Below are 15,565 nucleotides of genomic sequence, written 5' to 3'. Positions count from 1 at the left end.
TCTGTAGAACTAAGGGCTAGGAAGAGGCCACACAAAGTTCACTGGCCATTTCAAAACTATTTAACAAAGGCATCAAATTCCTGTAGCACAGCAGCAATAGTAACAGTAGCTCTGAGGACATCTATGACCACATCTGGGCCAGTTCAAGCCCAGGAAAGGGCTTCTGTGAGCTTTCCTGGCAGACAACCTAGATGGAGACTGCCACATTGCTCAACCACTGCTAACCACATATACAGAAGTGCCCAGCTAGCACACAGTCCTCTTGCTGTCTTCTCAACTCTGTTTGCAAAGGGGAGGGGGAAGAAAAGAGGAGTTTGATGCTGTCTTGGCAGCCTGCAAGTATGTACCTGCCAGCAGCAGCTGTACAGTGAGGACTTTGGGATCGGGAGACATGAAACCAAATCCTTTCTGTGTAATGGTTATTAAATTGAACAGTGCTGAAGAAACCACACTGGGCTGGAGTTTGCACTGAGAGTGGGAACAGTGAGTGCTTTGATGTGCTGAGCTGAACTTACGGGCCGATGGGCAGGGTCCTTCCTCTGTGATCCAGACCTCCAGGTCCCCAGATCTCATTGTCTATCGTCTCGGTGCCCAGGTTTCCACTCTCACCAACAAACAGGCTGTTCTTGATTTCTTGCTTTGAACCGTCATCATGAGGGAAAGTCCCACCACTAGGAGGGAAGGGCTGGAGGTGAAGGGGCTGCTCACACCCATCCCTACTGGCTGCGCCCAGGCTGCAGCACAACCCGCGCCACGCTTACCTTGCCAAGGTCAGGCCAATGCCATTGTCAGCAAACCTGCAAAGAGAAGAGAGATGCTTCAGATGATGAGGTTTGGGTTTGCTTTGTTTTATCATGTCCAACTAAAATAACCAAACCAATGAGGTGGAGAGCAGCGGGGCTTAATTACTGAACAGTGCTCATGAGGATGCTCAGGCTTTTCCAGGTTTGTTCCCTGTGCAGTTTTGGAAGATCTTTTTTGGCACATCTTGCAGTATATGCAGATCATATGAGGCAGCAGACATGCACCTGATTGCTCCAAGCTGAGGTAAGGCTGGTGATTACTGGGCATAGTTTACTCGTCAGATAAAGCTTTTTCTCTGTGTCTAATGACCACGCTCCTTTCACTGTCAGGTATAAAGATCATGCTTATCTCTCACTCCAACTAGCTTTTATTATTTAATAGTGCTTTGCCTTACACACACCTCTGTGCTCCCTTGTGTTCATGTATCACATACTGCTTCCATGAAATAACTTTACAAGAGGAAATGTTATAAAAGCAGAGAAGCTTGGCTTCTCTTTCATCAACAGGAGGACAGAGATCAGGTCTTCCTTATTTTTTTATTTTTTTTTAAAAAAGAAGATTAAAATGTCCACCCATTTTGCTGAAATTCCAAAGCTTTTAGATGAGACAAACCACAACTGTCTGTCTATGACTCTTGCTTATAGCAAGGCTACAAATAATATGATAGTATGAGTAAGCCTTGATGGTATCTTCACATCGGTGTCACTTTTAACACGTCTGTCACTGGTCTCGGCAAAACCACCAGCGGAGGCCCCGCAGCAGAGTAAACCCCAGCTTTGTCGTGCTGCTGTCTGTAGGTGGCAGCCCTTCACACGCGATCGCCTCCCCTTTCCTTTCTCCAGCCCCACAAACATACACCGTGGTTTATATGCTGCATGCCACATTAACATTTGTTTTGTTAATGTAATACATAAGTCTTTTTGTAGCAATAGAAATGGAAATTACTGTGGCTATAAAGACAATTACAGTTTGATGGCTGCTTCCTCGAATTCACAGACACTCATAGGTTTGCTGCTGGAGACTGATAAAGTACTCGGTCTTTTAGCAACCTCCATATGCTGCATTCGCTCCATAAGCAACGCAAATGTCTAAATTACATGAGTGTGATCTGCGAAGACAACTCTTGCTGGCCGTGGAGTGCGCTAGATACTTCTGGTTCATAAGTTCATAAGAAGCACAAACTGTATTACTCAATATTACGTTTCTGACTGTTCTGCTACAGTCTTATTCTTGCCAGCCTGACTGGTTGCTAGAGCCAGTTCATACCACCGCTTGCCTTAAGAAGTTTGGGTCACTCGAAGGTAAGGGAGCTCTGGCCAGGAATTGGACACCAGATAATGGTGTGACAGCTATTCCTACCAGGGTTATCACAATAGGCCTTGTATAGTAGCTTTTTCCTTTTTCTCCTCTTTCTCCATTGAGGTTGATATTAAGAGCCTGGCTCAGCAAAAGAAACTGTAGAAGATCATCTGTTTTCAAGTGCAAAACAAGTATCTGTTCTGACCAGCACAGGAAATGGCCTTCAAAGAGCACAACATGCACTTGCCCAGTCTCTCTCCCTTGCTGCTGTGACGCGTAGTTTTATGTCTGCTCATCAGTACTCGTTTATTCAGCATAAAAATGAACCACATAAAACTGATCTGTGACCAGGCTTAGCCAGGGAAGGTGGTGGATTGTGCCGCTTTCTTTTCAAAGCATCTCATTTTTCTTGTAAAAAATTAGTTTTTATTTTTAGTTATTTGCATCTGCGTGTCTGTGTCTCTGTGTGTGTATGTGACCATTTTTGAATGCTGGTCAGCATCACGGAACGATCTGAGGGATCTTCAGTTCAGACAAAGCAGGTTTTGTTTGTGTAAAATAATGCCTGTGTTTACCTAACGTTTCATCTTTATTTCAATCTTGGCCATATGAAAGGTGCAAAGCAATATAAATAGTCTGAACCACAGCTATGCTCGCCATAAACACCAGGCTGAACTCCGAGAGTTGAAATAAGGCAAAACTCACTGGCAGTTGTCCAGCCACACATCTCCACCCCGCAGCCAGGCCCCGTGATCCTGATTCTTGTAGGCAATAAAGCGCTCAATTATTGCAGGTTCCCTGGGCTTCAAAGGATCAGCATCTTTGTGTGGGCTGTATCTGTAACCAGAAGAAGAGAAGAAAGTTTGGCGAGGGAAGGTAGCCTTGCTCGGTGCACAGCCCTGCTAAACATCTGGTTTCTGCTAACTCAGGAACAGCTTTGGGACAACAGTCCATCCAAGTAGCGTGTCTAGTCAAGCAGCGATGGCCAGACCCAACTGCCAAGAGAAGGACGGTCCAGGCGAGGCAGTTGTAAAGACCCACTCCAAGTTTCCTTTCACCTTTCCATTACTGTATTGCTGATATATTGCTGAAAGCATGGAAAGTTTATTATTGCTCCCAAAAGTCTGAGATATTTTTTAATCCTTTTCTGTTATCCTTTAGCATATTCCTGTTATTTAGATAAATATCCTTTTGTTTTCCCTTTTGAGCATTCTTATCTCGTAACCTTGGCTATACTGTGGCAATGCGTACCATTGCCAAATTTTCCTTGCTGTGGAAAGGAATTAAAACATCTTGGAGAGGGGCTGAGAGTATGTCCTTCACTATTCCCACTATACATTACCCAGGACACACGTACAAGATTTATTAACTCTGAAGTTCTCAAGTATGATGAAATATTGGCCTGACATAGGAAAAAAGCAGACACAAGTGGAAACTGCAGCAATGTGTGCCCTCAGCTGCTGCCTGTTGGCCACCACTCGGCCCACAGGATCTGAGCAAGGATCTGGCTTGCTATGGTGATGCTGAGCTCGGCTGTCATTTACCTGGTCCTGAGGCACAGCTCTCCCTTTTGCTACTGAAGGAGCATCTTCCATCATACTACACAGCTTAAAAAACCTGACAGATGAGTATCCAACTCAGTGCCAGCAACGGATGGTCCAGAGATTAAAATTCATGCCTCACCACTGGGTAGTGAGGCCAAGCTGTCAAATCGCTAACAGATATTCAATAGCACTTTGCTTTGCTTAATAAGCCATCATATCAATCTAAAACTGAGCATCAGGCTGATAGGGTTCCAGTAAAGAATATTGCTTTGGCAGCTTCATCGCTGTGAATGTGAATTTGCTTTCAGAGAGAGATTTATTATCAGCCCTTGTGAATTCCCCAGACATTGTCAAATACAGATATTTTGAGATGGATTCCAGTTTCATTCACATCCGTGTGTAACTGGAGGAACACTACAGAGTACAGAATTTGGCCCAGATATTTAATGCTGCAACAGAAAGCAGAATAATCTCTCCAACTCTGTAACTGCCCAGCCTACCTCAAAGTTTGCCCCAGCCAGTCCAGCTATAATCACTTATTCAGTCTTTCTGTCTTGACACATGAAAAGTGGAAAATGGTATAAATAATCTGAGCTGCAGCCTGTGCTGGTGGGTAATCCCCAAGCATAAACATGACTGCATTATGAATTGCTTGGCTTCTAGGGGGTCATTCCTGCCCTTGTATGGCAAGGGACAAATTGCCTTTTGTAATCACTGCGCCTGTGGCAGCAGGCAGTTTCCCAAGGCACATGTTCAGCTGTATGGAAAAGCAGCATCAGGGTCCCAAGAGAATTTGGAGATACTTGCAGAGCAGGCTGCTCTTAATAAGTTATTTTTTTAGCAGTTACTTTTATAATTTAATTAATAATTTCAATTAATTGAGCATGAAATAATGTAAATAATATTCACTTTTGAACATCTTTTCATATCAGCCGCTAGGCAGGGTACTGGGGTGATGTGGATCACAGGATAACCGATACCTGAGCTGCTGGCTGGGTTCCCTTGGGGAGGAGGACCGATCCCACCGCTGCAATTCTTGCCCAGTGTGTGACTACAGCAAGCTGGGTAACCCATACCCCAGAGATGGAAAGGAGAAAAGGAAAAAAAAGTCATTCTCCCCTGCTGAGCAGAGGTTTTAAGCAGGTTTCTCTTCCCTACATGGTTTCTTCTGTCAAGAAACCCAGTCGTAGGGGAATGCAGGTTGGGTGCAACTGGAGGCAATTGGTCTGTCAGGAAAGAAAACTATGAAACTTGAGAATATTTAAGTCCTTTTCTCTCCCTGGGGTTGGTAACTAAGTTAAGAACCAGACTCAACCTCTAATGAGATAAAAGGGTTCAAGTGCAGTCCTTATGCTGTTACATTTTGCCCGCAAGAAGCCCTCTGCGTACATCAGCCTCCTCGCTGGGGTCAGTTTTGGGGACAGAGTGGGGATTCTCAGAAGCCACTAGACCATGGTAGGTCTGCTGATACAATATGCTCTATAGAGAGGTTAACAGTATTTCTAAGTGATTCCGTTGTGCCACACAGAGGCTGTGCACAGCAGCAGGAATGAAGGGTCACTCTGTGTATTTAATCGTAATTATTATTGCAGTGTCAGATTTGGAACTAGACAGAAGTTTGAAATCAAAGTGTGAGCTCCATCACATAAGCACTCCCTGTTCAAGTAGGTCCTAAAAGAATGAAGAAAATCAACAGCATTCCCAGGAAATACTTTAATTTCTTATTCCTGGGAAACTCTAGCAGCAAGTTCTGCCCAGTGGGGCTGTTGACCAGACAGCATTTAATTTTCTTGCTTAGAGAAACACCCTAGAGCAGATGTAACAGCCCTGCTAGCTCAGCTCAGAGCTAAAGAGCAAGGACAAAACCAGAAGAGTGTGCGTGCTGGGGGTCCCTTAGGAAGGGGAATGGAGAAGACGAAGTTAGAAAGTGGTAAATCTAAGTGAAGAGCTTTCCTCAATAAAAGCCACCCCAGAGGCGTTGCAATGATTCTTGTCAGCTTCCTTGGGGGCAATTTCGTAGCTTTCAGTCAGTGCTATAGAGAAGTCTTTTCCAAACTGAACTGTGCAAAACACTTTACCTCCCAGAAATCAGTGTCAGGATAGGTCTTTTGTCCTTGGCTGAGGCTGGAGTGGTTTTAACACCATTATCGATGATCATTCCGGCCTAAAAGAAAAGAGAAATGCAATATTACAGTATATTTATATATTCTACAGTTCTTTCCATCTCCAGGCTCTGCCTCCAATTGTTCTAAGCCCAAGTCACTTGCACGATCTTAACTGCTCCTGTTAGCAGCATGTGAAACAGAGGGCTGCCAGACTATCCAGGCTTGCATATACCCCCCAAAACTGCTGCAGATTTCCAGAAACTGCACCTCTCTTGTAAATGCATGTATCCCCATACACATAAAGACCCTGTTGCAGTCTAAAGCACCCAGTAACAGTAACACACAGCCCTACAACACGGCATGCTAAGGGTAAATAATTAAAGAGAAGGCAATTAGACACAGCGGCCCATATTTATCCCTCTAGAAGCTGTTCAGTTAATTGCTAACATTGGCAGTTGAGGTCTATAATTAGACAAACTGCCAATAGATGCTCCTGGAGGCACTATTTTAGGAGTGCAGAAGCAGAGAAGCAGCCTGAGCAGAGGGAAGAGCCTCTCTGAATGCCCAAGAGCCAAGTGAAGCAGGTGCTGGCTGACTCTGAGAGCTCCCATGCCAGCACGCAAACTGCTTTATCTGCAGACACAAACAAGCTTGCAGTAACTTTTAGTGAAACAGAAAGCACAGGCATTAATAGCTTGCAGACCCAAACAGCTGGAGCGAGAAGATGATGTTTTTTTCGAGGGCAGCGTTCCCATTGAGCGCAGACTCACCCGGTAGTTGGAATGCGCACGGTTGTTGGAGAATTTCCCCATCGGCATGTGCTCTGAGTAGCCAGGGGAATACATGCCCGCCGAGGGCCCTGTCGGCACGTGGTGCAGAACAAACCAAAAACCTGTTTCCTGGGAAAGAGAATGGACATTTGAGACTTTGCTTGAACTTCTTTGCTGGTCTACATTAGCCCAAGGATTTATCATTAAAACCACAAGATGTAAGCCAGAAGATTTCAGGACAAATCACAGCTAGCAGCATTGACCTGTATAACTATATGCAGCAAAGAGTTTAACACACATATACATTCACATTCACACTCCTGCATCTTCAAGGTGTCTTAAGTTAAGCTTTGACATCTATACTGAAGCTATAAGCAAGACTTTTGAAATCCATAACACGCACACACACACACACATACTGATGTCCTCCTATCACTGCATGCTTGGATCTTAAAAATCAGATCATTTTTATTTAGTTGCCTAAAAATGTATCTAGGAGCCTGAATCTAGGTATTCAGATTTGGAAGCTCTGAAGACCACATCTCTTTGGTTAAGGCTTGGTTTGCTCGTTTATTTGTCTTAGCAGGAAAATAAAGGCTCCTGATGTGACCAAGAATTCCTGTGGAATTAGCATTAGTGCTGATTGAAATTTCAGAGCACCATTACTGTACTGCAATCAACAGAATCATTGCCAAAGACTTCACTGGGACTCCTCAGTCACATTTATTTAATTTATTCAGGCTGCACAACGTGCAAAGGCTGGGAATTTTTGTTAAAGCCATCCAGCTCTAGAAACAGCAAATGACAAGAAGTGTGGAGCAAAAGGAAAAGCATTATTTTTTATTGGCAGCACTAGCCACATTAATATATGTCTCGATCTAGCAGTTTCAAAAATGCCTGAGTAACAGAAGCAGGTTTTATTCCAGCAAGAGCCTCAGCCTTGCAAGGCTGTAACTGGTCTGAGTTGTTACCAAATAAGAAACTTCTGCACTCACTTCAGATCCCGCAGCTGCACAGTTTATAAGGTTGTTGTGTGGGTTGGCTATCCAGAAGGTGGATACGGCGCTGCAGGTCAGGAAAACAAAGAATAACATGAAAATGACACTTCAAGCACACACCAGAGTCACCGATCAACTCCCGCCAGTACAGGCAGGGCTGATAATTCCCCAGATAAGGGGTCCTGCCTAGGGGGCAAAGGGAATGTTTTTTTTTTCTTTCTCTTCTCATACCACATGTGTCCTCTGCGGTTTGACAGAGAGCATGGCCTTATCTTTTAAAACCCCGAGTATTAAATGAGGAATTTTGACTGCAATTCTAAGCCTGCTATGAAGCTGTCGGATGTCAGTCATGTTTTATGATAAGGTAAATATGTTGTTGTACAAGTCACAGAAAAGAACTTTGCCCCCACATAAGCCCTCAGGTTCATTAGACACTCATTTAATCAAGGGACTCAACAAATTGCCTCTTACGGGTTTTCCAAGCATACCCCAGTACCTGCCTTTTCCAAGAGCTTCTGTGATTCATTAACTTTATTTGCTCCCACCCTCCTATGCATTTCTTTTGGGACAAAAGGACTCCATTTGTCTAATGCATACAAAAGACTCTTAATTGAAAGATTCCCATCAAGAAGGAAAGATCAATCCACCACTGTCCATCCTGTGACATACAGGATTCATTAACCAACAGGCACATGAACTTTGGGAGGAAAACAACCAGCACTTACAACCAGCAGACTGGCTCCCTAAATATGCTGGGTGAGATTCGCCCTCCTGCAGGGGATGAACCTATGGAACCCTTATGTCTATTTTAATCTTGCTATGAAGGACTTCACAGGGGCTTTAGGCCAACTGATTTTGCTGGCCTAAAATGAAGTTCCATTTGTGTGACTTTATCATGAAAACACAGCAAAATGTTTCTATTTTGGGCATGGGACTGGCCTGGAAAGAAACAATTTGAGATTATTTATAGACTACCTCCTGCTGCGTAGGCAAGGGCAAGGACATTATATTTCCACAGTGACCTGTCTTTCAGCCCGATCCTGTTCCTCAGAGCCTTGTGGATTGGGCAGGTTACTGTGTCATTTGACACAATCCTATTATCTTAATTTCTGGCAGCGGCTGCCTGCCTGCCTCTTCCAAGCCAACGGAGCTGCAGCCAGTGCTCATCCCTTGTCCCTGCACTGGGTGCCTTGGCTGCTGCCCCAGGGATAGTGTTAGTGTACTCATGCACTTGGCAGGCTGCATGAGCCCAGTGCAAAACAAGCTATTTTTCTGATCAGACCTTGAATTCTTTTATAAGGGAAGACATTGCAGATCAAAGTACAGTAGGACCTTTTCATTAGATGTCTGCCTATCCTTCCTAGTGCTTTTTCATGTAAGAGTATTCTAAATGACCCAAAATATGTCCCTCTGACTATAAATGGATTATCAGTGGAAAATGAGCACAATGGCTGATTAACTCTTATTTTATGAATGGAGACATTAAGTGTAATTTATAAACAAACACAGATGTGAAAAAGAGCATTGCATGAATTAATCTATTTCCCTTGCCAAAGTAAAAAGCTAAAAATATGTTTCTTTGGACAAAACCCCAGTTTGTTCTGAGGACAGAATGGGTGATACTGATACAGTCTCAGCAGATTGAGAGTACTTCCAAATAAAAGAAATCCCCTGAAGATTTTTAGCTGTTAGGCATCAATCAGCTTCTGTCTCATTTTCAGGATGGAAGTCTGGCTCCAGAGACTTTCTCATTGACTTTTTGTGGGTTGGAAATTTAGGGGGGTTTTTTAGTGTAGATTTTTTTCCACCCTCCAACTACAGCAGAATAAAATCCTGGAGAAAAATCTGGCCTACAGGCAGAAGTGTTCCTGTCTCCCAGCAGCTTCAACACAGCACCAATGCTCTGTGGTCTCAAGACAAATCTTCACCGTGGAAGACCTCCCATTCTGTTGCACAGGGGTCTTGTCCTCAAGATGATCCACCATCAATTTTAAATTCTCAAAGGCAAGTTTGATGTCCAGCTTTTAATGGAAAACACTCTGAAAACAACATAGTTCCACAGATCTTCTCCAGACCACTTGCTCTGCTCCCTGGACTACAGCTGGGGATCTGCTTGCCTCGCTGCTAAGCACACAGGTTTTACTTTAAGAGTTTAGTACTCTTTCAAGAAGAGTTGGAGGGATGGGGGAAGAAAAATAAAGATAATTAGCTACCTGATATGCATCAAAATGAGTAGGTTCCCTGAACAGCCAGTATTTAGCAATGAAGTCATATTCCTAGGTCATGCACCTTGATTTTGGGGCAGAAAAAGAGCTGGAAAATCATGGAAAGGAGGGCTAGAATGGCATTCAGGAGCTCAGTGAGTCCATACCCTGCCTTATGACAGGGTTAACTACAACTGCAGTATTTGTGACTGGCATTTCTCTAATCTGTGCTTAAAAATTACTGCTAATGAAGAACCCATGAATTCCTCTAAGAAAAAATTCTGGTGCTTAACTGTGCAGTCAAGCTGGTTGTCTTTCTTCTATACTTCACCTGAATTTTTTTCTACAAGGCAACAGAGTGGCAAAAAGAACTTGTAAAATCCCTTCTTATTGCAAATGCTTCTATAATCCTCATCAAAACCTCACTTGGCAGATCTGCAAGGACACTTAGAGGAAAGGATCTTGCAAAAAGAGAGATGAAAGGCATTTGGCATTTTTCAAGTTTAATACAGTGTTTGTGGCAAATAGAAGTTTTGAGAAGTTCTCATGGAAACATTTTCATGACCTCATGTATAGACAGACTATTAGAGATCCAGTGGGCATATACAGTCTTTGATCTTTTATTGTCAAGTTCCAATTCTGTGCTAAACTGCATTTATTATATTATTTTGGTTTCACTCCACAGTTTGGGTAGACTGTGCCAAATGAATACATAATGCCAATGCTGTATCATTAAACAGTATCCGTTCTTCACAAATAATGACTTCTGAATTAATGGGAGTATTTTCAAAATCAGCTACCATTTGACATGAGCACGAGTGTCAGAACCCAGCCCATTCTGAACTCAGCAACTTTTTGCTGAGCCATTGGGGTCAAGACTCCAAAAGAAAGAGAGATTTTCAATACCTGAGGCAACAACCATCTCAACTGACTTTATGCTAAAAATGAAAATTACACCCTAGGTGTGTAGGCATCTGAATAGCGCAAGTATAAAGATCCCGAGGACCCTGTTCTCCCAGCCTTTGGGGCATGCAGTGCAGATGTCTACAGATGACTACATAATCATATACATGTGATGCTATCTTTAATGGCTAAGTCCTGCAATGAAAAGAAAGAAGAAAAGGAAGGCTCCCACTCACCTACAGTCCTGCCTGGGTTTAGGGATGTACCCTGGGTAAGCACCCTCCGTGATCAGCTTGCACATCCTGCTGTCTCGGTCGGAGGGGAGCAGAGTGCTAGGTTTAACAAGCAGTCCAAGGCAGTGATCAAATGTGTTGCGTTCTTCTGGTCCATCCTCCGTAAAGAAGCAATGGCCCAGTGCATCATAACCCACAACATCCTTCACCTGCATGTACAAAACAAAGGTCAGTGTGCAGGTTGCATGCTTCAGCTACTGCATAATAAGAAGAAACTTTACAGCAATGGCACACAGGAACCTTAGTACCCTCTTGAACTCAGGGTGTATAAGCAAAACCAAAAGCAAGATCACTCTCTGCTCTTAAGAGCTTATAGTCTAAGCAATAACTCCAACACTTAAATTTAATTAAAATTTGTCATCCCCTAGGAAATGTTCATTGCATTCTTTTGCCTGCCTGTGAAATCAGAGACTGTTTTAGCATGAGGCTGGAAAAAACACGGGATGGGGTATGAATGGAAGATGTTAGATGTTCAAATCCTATCTGGGCTCATTCATCTGCATGTGGAGTTACATGAGCAGCTACATAAAATGCATCTGAAAAATGCAGCTGAGCTGAAAAAATATTTTTTCAGGCTATCAGAGAGGCAGCAAGTTGTTTTCCAGACAGGCTGGCTTGTTTTAGGTTTGACCCGATCCTTTTTTCCAAGTTGTTGACAGAAGCTTTACTTGACCCTGAGACAAATCAGCTGGTGTTAATCAGTGCTGTTCTGGTTTTGGTTTGAATGTTGTTAACATCAGGACACCATTGTGTTGGACAGAACAATACCCATCACCCCACTGAAAGATCTGAGAAAACAATTTCAGGAGCAGATATGTGAATTTGAAGCCTAAGGCTAGGACTGGCTGGGAAACAACAACCTTCAGACACACCATGTCCAACAAGTCAGTTGTTAGTGGATATGTCTGGGATATGGAAAATTAATTTCAGGTCTCCATTGGCCAGGTGAAGTGCTGGTTCTCCTGGGCTCTCTCCTGCTCTTCACATCAGCCATCATCCATCAACCACCTGCAACTTAGGAAACCTTCCTGGCAAAGCTTAGCCTGACACCAGTGTGTTCCTACAAATGCGTCTGATGAAACAGCAATTGCCAAGGGGCAAAAGAAAATATTAAATTGGATAGAAGACCTATTCTGTATGGTGTCATTGAAGGACCTGCGTGCTCAAGAGCCTGAATTACTTTTGTAAACAGGCCTGAGACTCCTCTGTCATCTTTATGCCTCATTCTCAAGGCCAGGAGCACCAATTTCAAATAAAATGCCAGGACTAGTGTTGAAACGATTACAAATATGTTTTCACATAAGAAAGAACACTTTGCTTGCCAAATCTTGCCAATTACATGCTTGCATCTGCACGCACATCTATTATATATCATCCATGCTCCAGTGTAAATACTCAAATCTCAGAACACAAGTCATCACAGTAAACTAAACCCAGCTAAAATGACCTGTGAAGTGGTGCATTCCTTTAAGCTACCTCACCAAAATTTACTGCTAACTTCCCCGATCGAATTAGACGATAGCTTTTGCAAGGTCGAGGCTTCTTTATTTAGGTGTAAAATGTGTGCAGTAGACTGAACTGTTTCTCCTTGGAAAAATGAGCTGTCCCAGCCTTGTAATTGTAAAGGTTTACAGGATAGAACATTTCAGGAGAGTGACCTATCTTCAGAAGAAGTTGTCCAAAATGTAGAGGAAGTCTTTTAACCACAGAGATGTCAGAATTGCACAGAAACTGCCACTGAAACCTATTAGCTTTCTCTCACACAACAGTAATGTTGGAAAGACACATAAGTAATGGTTCTGCAATGTTTAGGTGATGGAAAAGATTTCCTTAGAGAAACGTTAGCCCCTTTGTATGACCATATATCTTTCCAGCCAGCACAGCACAGCACTAGGACTGGGACATGAAAACCTGTAGTGACCCGACCATAGCTGGGGCAAAGCCCACCTCTGTGCATGGGGAGTAACATTGCAAGGGAACACATCTCCTGATATGGCAGGAGCAGAGTGAAGCAGAGAGAGGAGTGCTCACTGGCAGAGGGGCTCAGAGCCAGCAAATGCCCATTGTTCCCCTAACTCATCCGTGAAAGCCCACAGAACAACACGGAGTTATCAGCCAGGGACCTGGTCCCTAATGTATTTGTCACCCTCTGTTTGATTAAATACTTTCCCCATACCTCATCTCTCAGTCAGCTCTGACTTAGTTGCCTGTGCATGTTTTCATGCTCAAGCCCAGTACTGAAATGCTTGGATAGCAAATGAGATTCTTGTTCCAAAATCACTTTTCCAATTGATTTATTTTTTTATTTGATTAAAGCCTTCCTAATAGTCTATAATCTTACCTTAACCATGAGTAATTTATGGCCAGATAATGCCCTTCATGGCAAAACAACTGCTGTGTAGTATAGCTGGATTACTAAAAGCAGATACCACTGAAGCAGTTAGATAGCACAACCTCTTATTCCATAAGTACAGCTCTCCCCTGGATTCTGCCAGAATGTTTATTGCCCTCCATTTAATTTCCCTGCTCAATGGCTGTTTCTATTTTAGCTTGCACACTGGGATCCAGCGGAGAGAGTGGGAAAGGGAGCAAAGTTTCATCCCTGGGATTGCAGTGGTGTAACTAGATGGTTTTATGGCCAATCTACTAAAGATAACATTGGGTAATTATTGCATTTTCAAACAACAATTATTGTGAGAAAAGAATTTCGACAGATTTGTTTCCAGAAGGACCCTCTGCGCCTTCCAGTGAATATGAACTTGTAGACAAGTGCAGAATAGCCCATCAATGAAATTGAGATACTGTTGAGATAGTGACTTTTAGCACACTGTGCAGACCCACAGAAAAACATTTCTGTCGTCAGGAATAATTGGACACTCTTAGTGTTTTCCATATGAATATCTCTGAAGTGACATGAGAAAAGTGATAGCAAAACAAGCAGGAAAGTCTGTATGTAAATTACCAGCCTGCTTTAATGACAGTTAAAAATAACTGATCCCCCTCTCCCACTTGTTAAACCATTTGCACAGATACTCAACCATAGTCATGCAAGAAGCCCCTTTGAAATCAATGGCCTAATGTTAAGGACATCATTAAGTGCTGTGCCATGCTGAGGTTTAATAGCCCAGCTAGATTTTTTGTATGGCTATTTCCAAACTGTTGTTTGTGCACATCATCAAGGCAAGTTTTCCCTCAGCAAAGTATGCTTTGGATCTACTTGATCTCAGAGGGAATCAGTGTTACCTGGGGAAAGATGGAGCTCATCACTGTTTGCACAACTGGTGTTCATGCATGTAGAAACAGGTAGTGTTGCCCAAGTAAGAAGATAATAGGCAACTAGGAAATGTATAGAATAACCATTGTACTCATCAGACACCTATGTGGGTGTTTGTGAATATATCTGGGGAAGAAGGAAGAGGAAAGGAAGGAAAATAGAGTCAGAAAGCAGATGAGATTGTGGTGGGTTCACCTGACGAATCATGGCATGGAGCTGCTTGACTACAGATGTCTATCACAGAGCAATGAAACAACGTTTAAGTGATGCAACCTTTGGAGCATGTCTTCTGTGACGCAACTGAACAAACTTGGTCAGATTGCTTTATTTCACTGGGGCTTTCTTTTCGGCTATCAGCACTAATTATACGGTTAAAATAAACAGGTTAAGTATTATGAGTAGAGTTTAGTACTCACACATTTATATATAGTCAACAGAGACTAAATTCTTGACTAATGTTTCAGATTATATGTCCTAAATTCTAAGATTTCTCTTGGGTGCCTTGTCATGGAGGCGAAGCACAGTCATTTAGGGAATTGTGGCTGTTGAGTAACAGTAAGAGAATCAAACTGCTTTCATCAGCTACATCAGCCTGTCTAAATTCCATCATGCCATCTTGGCTGGAAAACCCTGAGCACATGGATCCCTATGCCATAGATCCCCCATGGCACAGCTGTCACTTGGAGAAAGCACAAGAGACAGAACTATTTCCAAATGCTCTATACGAACCCATCCATCTGACTGATAAAAAAAATGCCAGGCTCTGGCTATTTGGTTTGGCAAGTATTAATCAATAGGGAATGAAGATCTCACATTAAATCCAGAAGCAGGGCTTCAGCTCACCTGCAGCTCCTCAACAGCTGTGCAACCTCAGTGCAGCCAGAGACTGTTTATGGTGCCATTGGTAACAGCCCGTGACGGTGTGACAAATGAATCCTGCAGCACTGCCCTTCCACTCTGCGCGTTAATCGTACACTGAGCCCCTGTACTGGCGATTTCAAATTGGGAAGATGCCATATGACCCTGAATGCCTTATATAATTTATACAGTAGAATGCCTTTTTTCTTCAGAAGCTGTGTTCACTTGGTAGGTTTTTAGGATCATGTTATAAACTTAGAAAGATAGAGGTCAAAATCTAAACCTCGGATTCATAAATAGCAGATAAAAGCTACTCTGCTGCTGGAGCTGCAATTTCAATGCCCTCTCTTCAACTTCTGTGCATTTTAATTACGCCTGTGACTTTCCCTTCTGATGTTGCCACTTTTAGAGGTTGTAGCCTGCAGTTCTTGCCAAAAGGAAGACTGTAAGACGAAGCCCTCCATGTGCTAGAGTCAGTAAAGGAGGAAGCAATCATCAGCAAGTGAAGGGCAA

At 43.1% G+C, this 15,565-nt stretch overlaps 1 protein-coding gene across 4 annotated transcripts in view; it reads right to left on the bottom strand.

Moving 5' to 3' along the window:
* The window catches only part of CEMIP (cell migration inducing hyaluronidase 1), a 118,549-nt gene that overhangs the window by 15,969 nt on the left and 87,015 nt on the right, over window positions 1-15,565 (bottom strand). For all 4 annotated transcript variants that reach the window (XM_072870606.1, XM_072870609.1, XM_072870605.1 and 1 more), the window contains 7 exons: window positions 10,864-11,069; window positions 7,518-7,587; window positions 6,523-6,651; window positions 5,726-5,811; window positions 2,809-2,940; window positions 762-797; window positions 516-671 (listed from right to left, as the gene is read on the bottom strand). In XM_072870606.1, coding sequence (XP_072726707.1) covers window positions 516-671; window positions 762-797; window positions 2,809-2,940; window positions 5,726-5,811; window positions 6,523-6,651; window positions 7,518-7,587; window positions 10,864-11,069 — 815 coding nt within the window. The remainder of the gene's footprint in view (window positions 1-515; window positions 672-761; window positions 798-2,808; window positions 2,941-5,725; window positions 5,812-6,522; window positions 6,652-7,517; window positions 7,588-10,863; window positions 11,070-15,565) is intronic.

The sequence above is a fragment of the Ciconia boyciana genome, chromosome 8 (assembly GCF_034638445.1).
Source record: "Ciconia boyciana chromosome 8, ASM3463844v1, whole genome shotgun sequence".
NCBI lineage: Eukaryota > Metazoa > Chordata > Aves > Ciconiiformes > Ciconiidae > Ciconia > Ciconia boyciana.
This window is presented reverse-complemented; position numbering and strand designations above follow the sequence as displayed.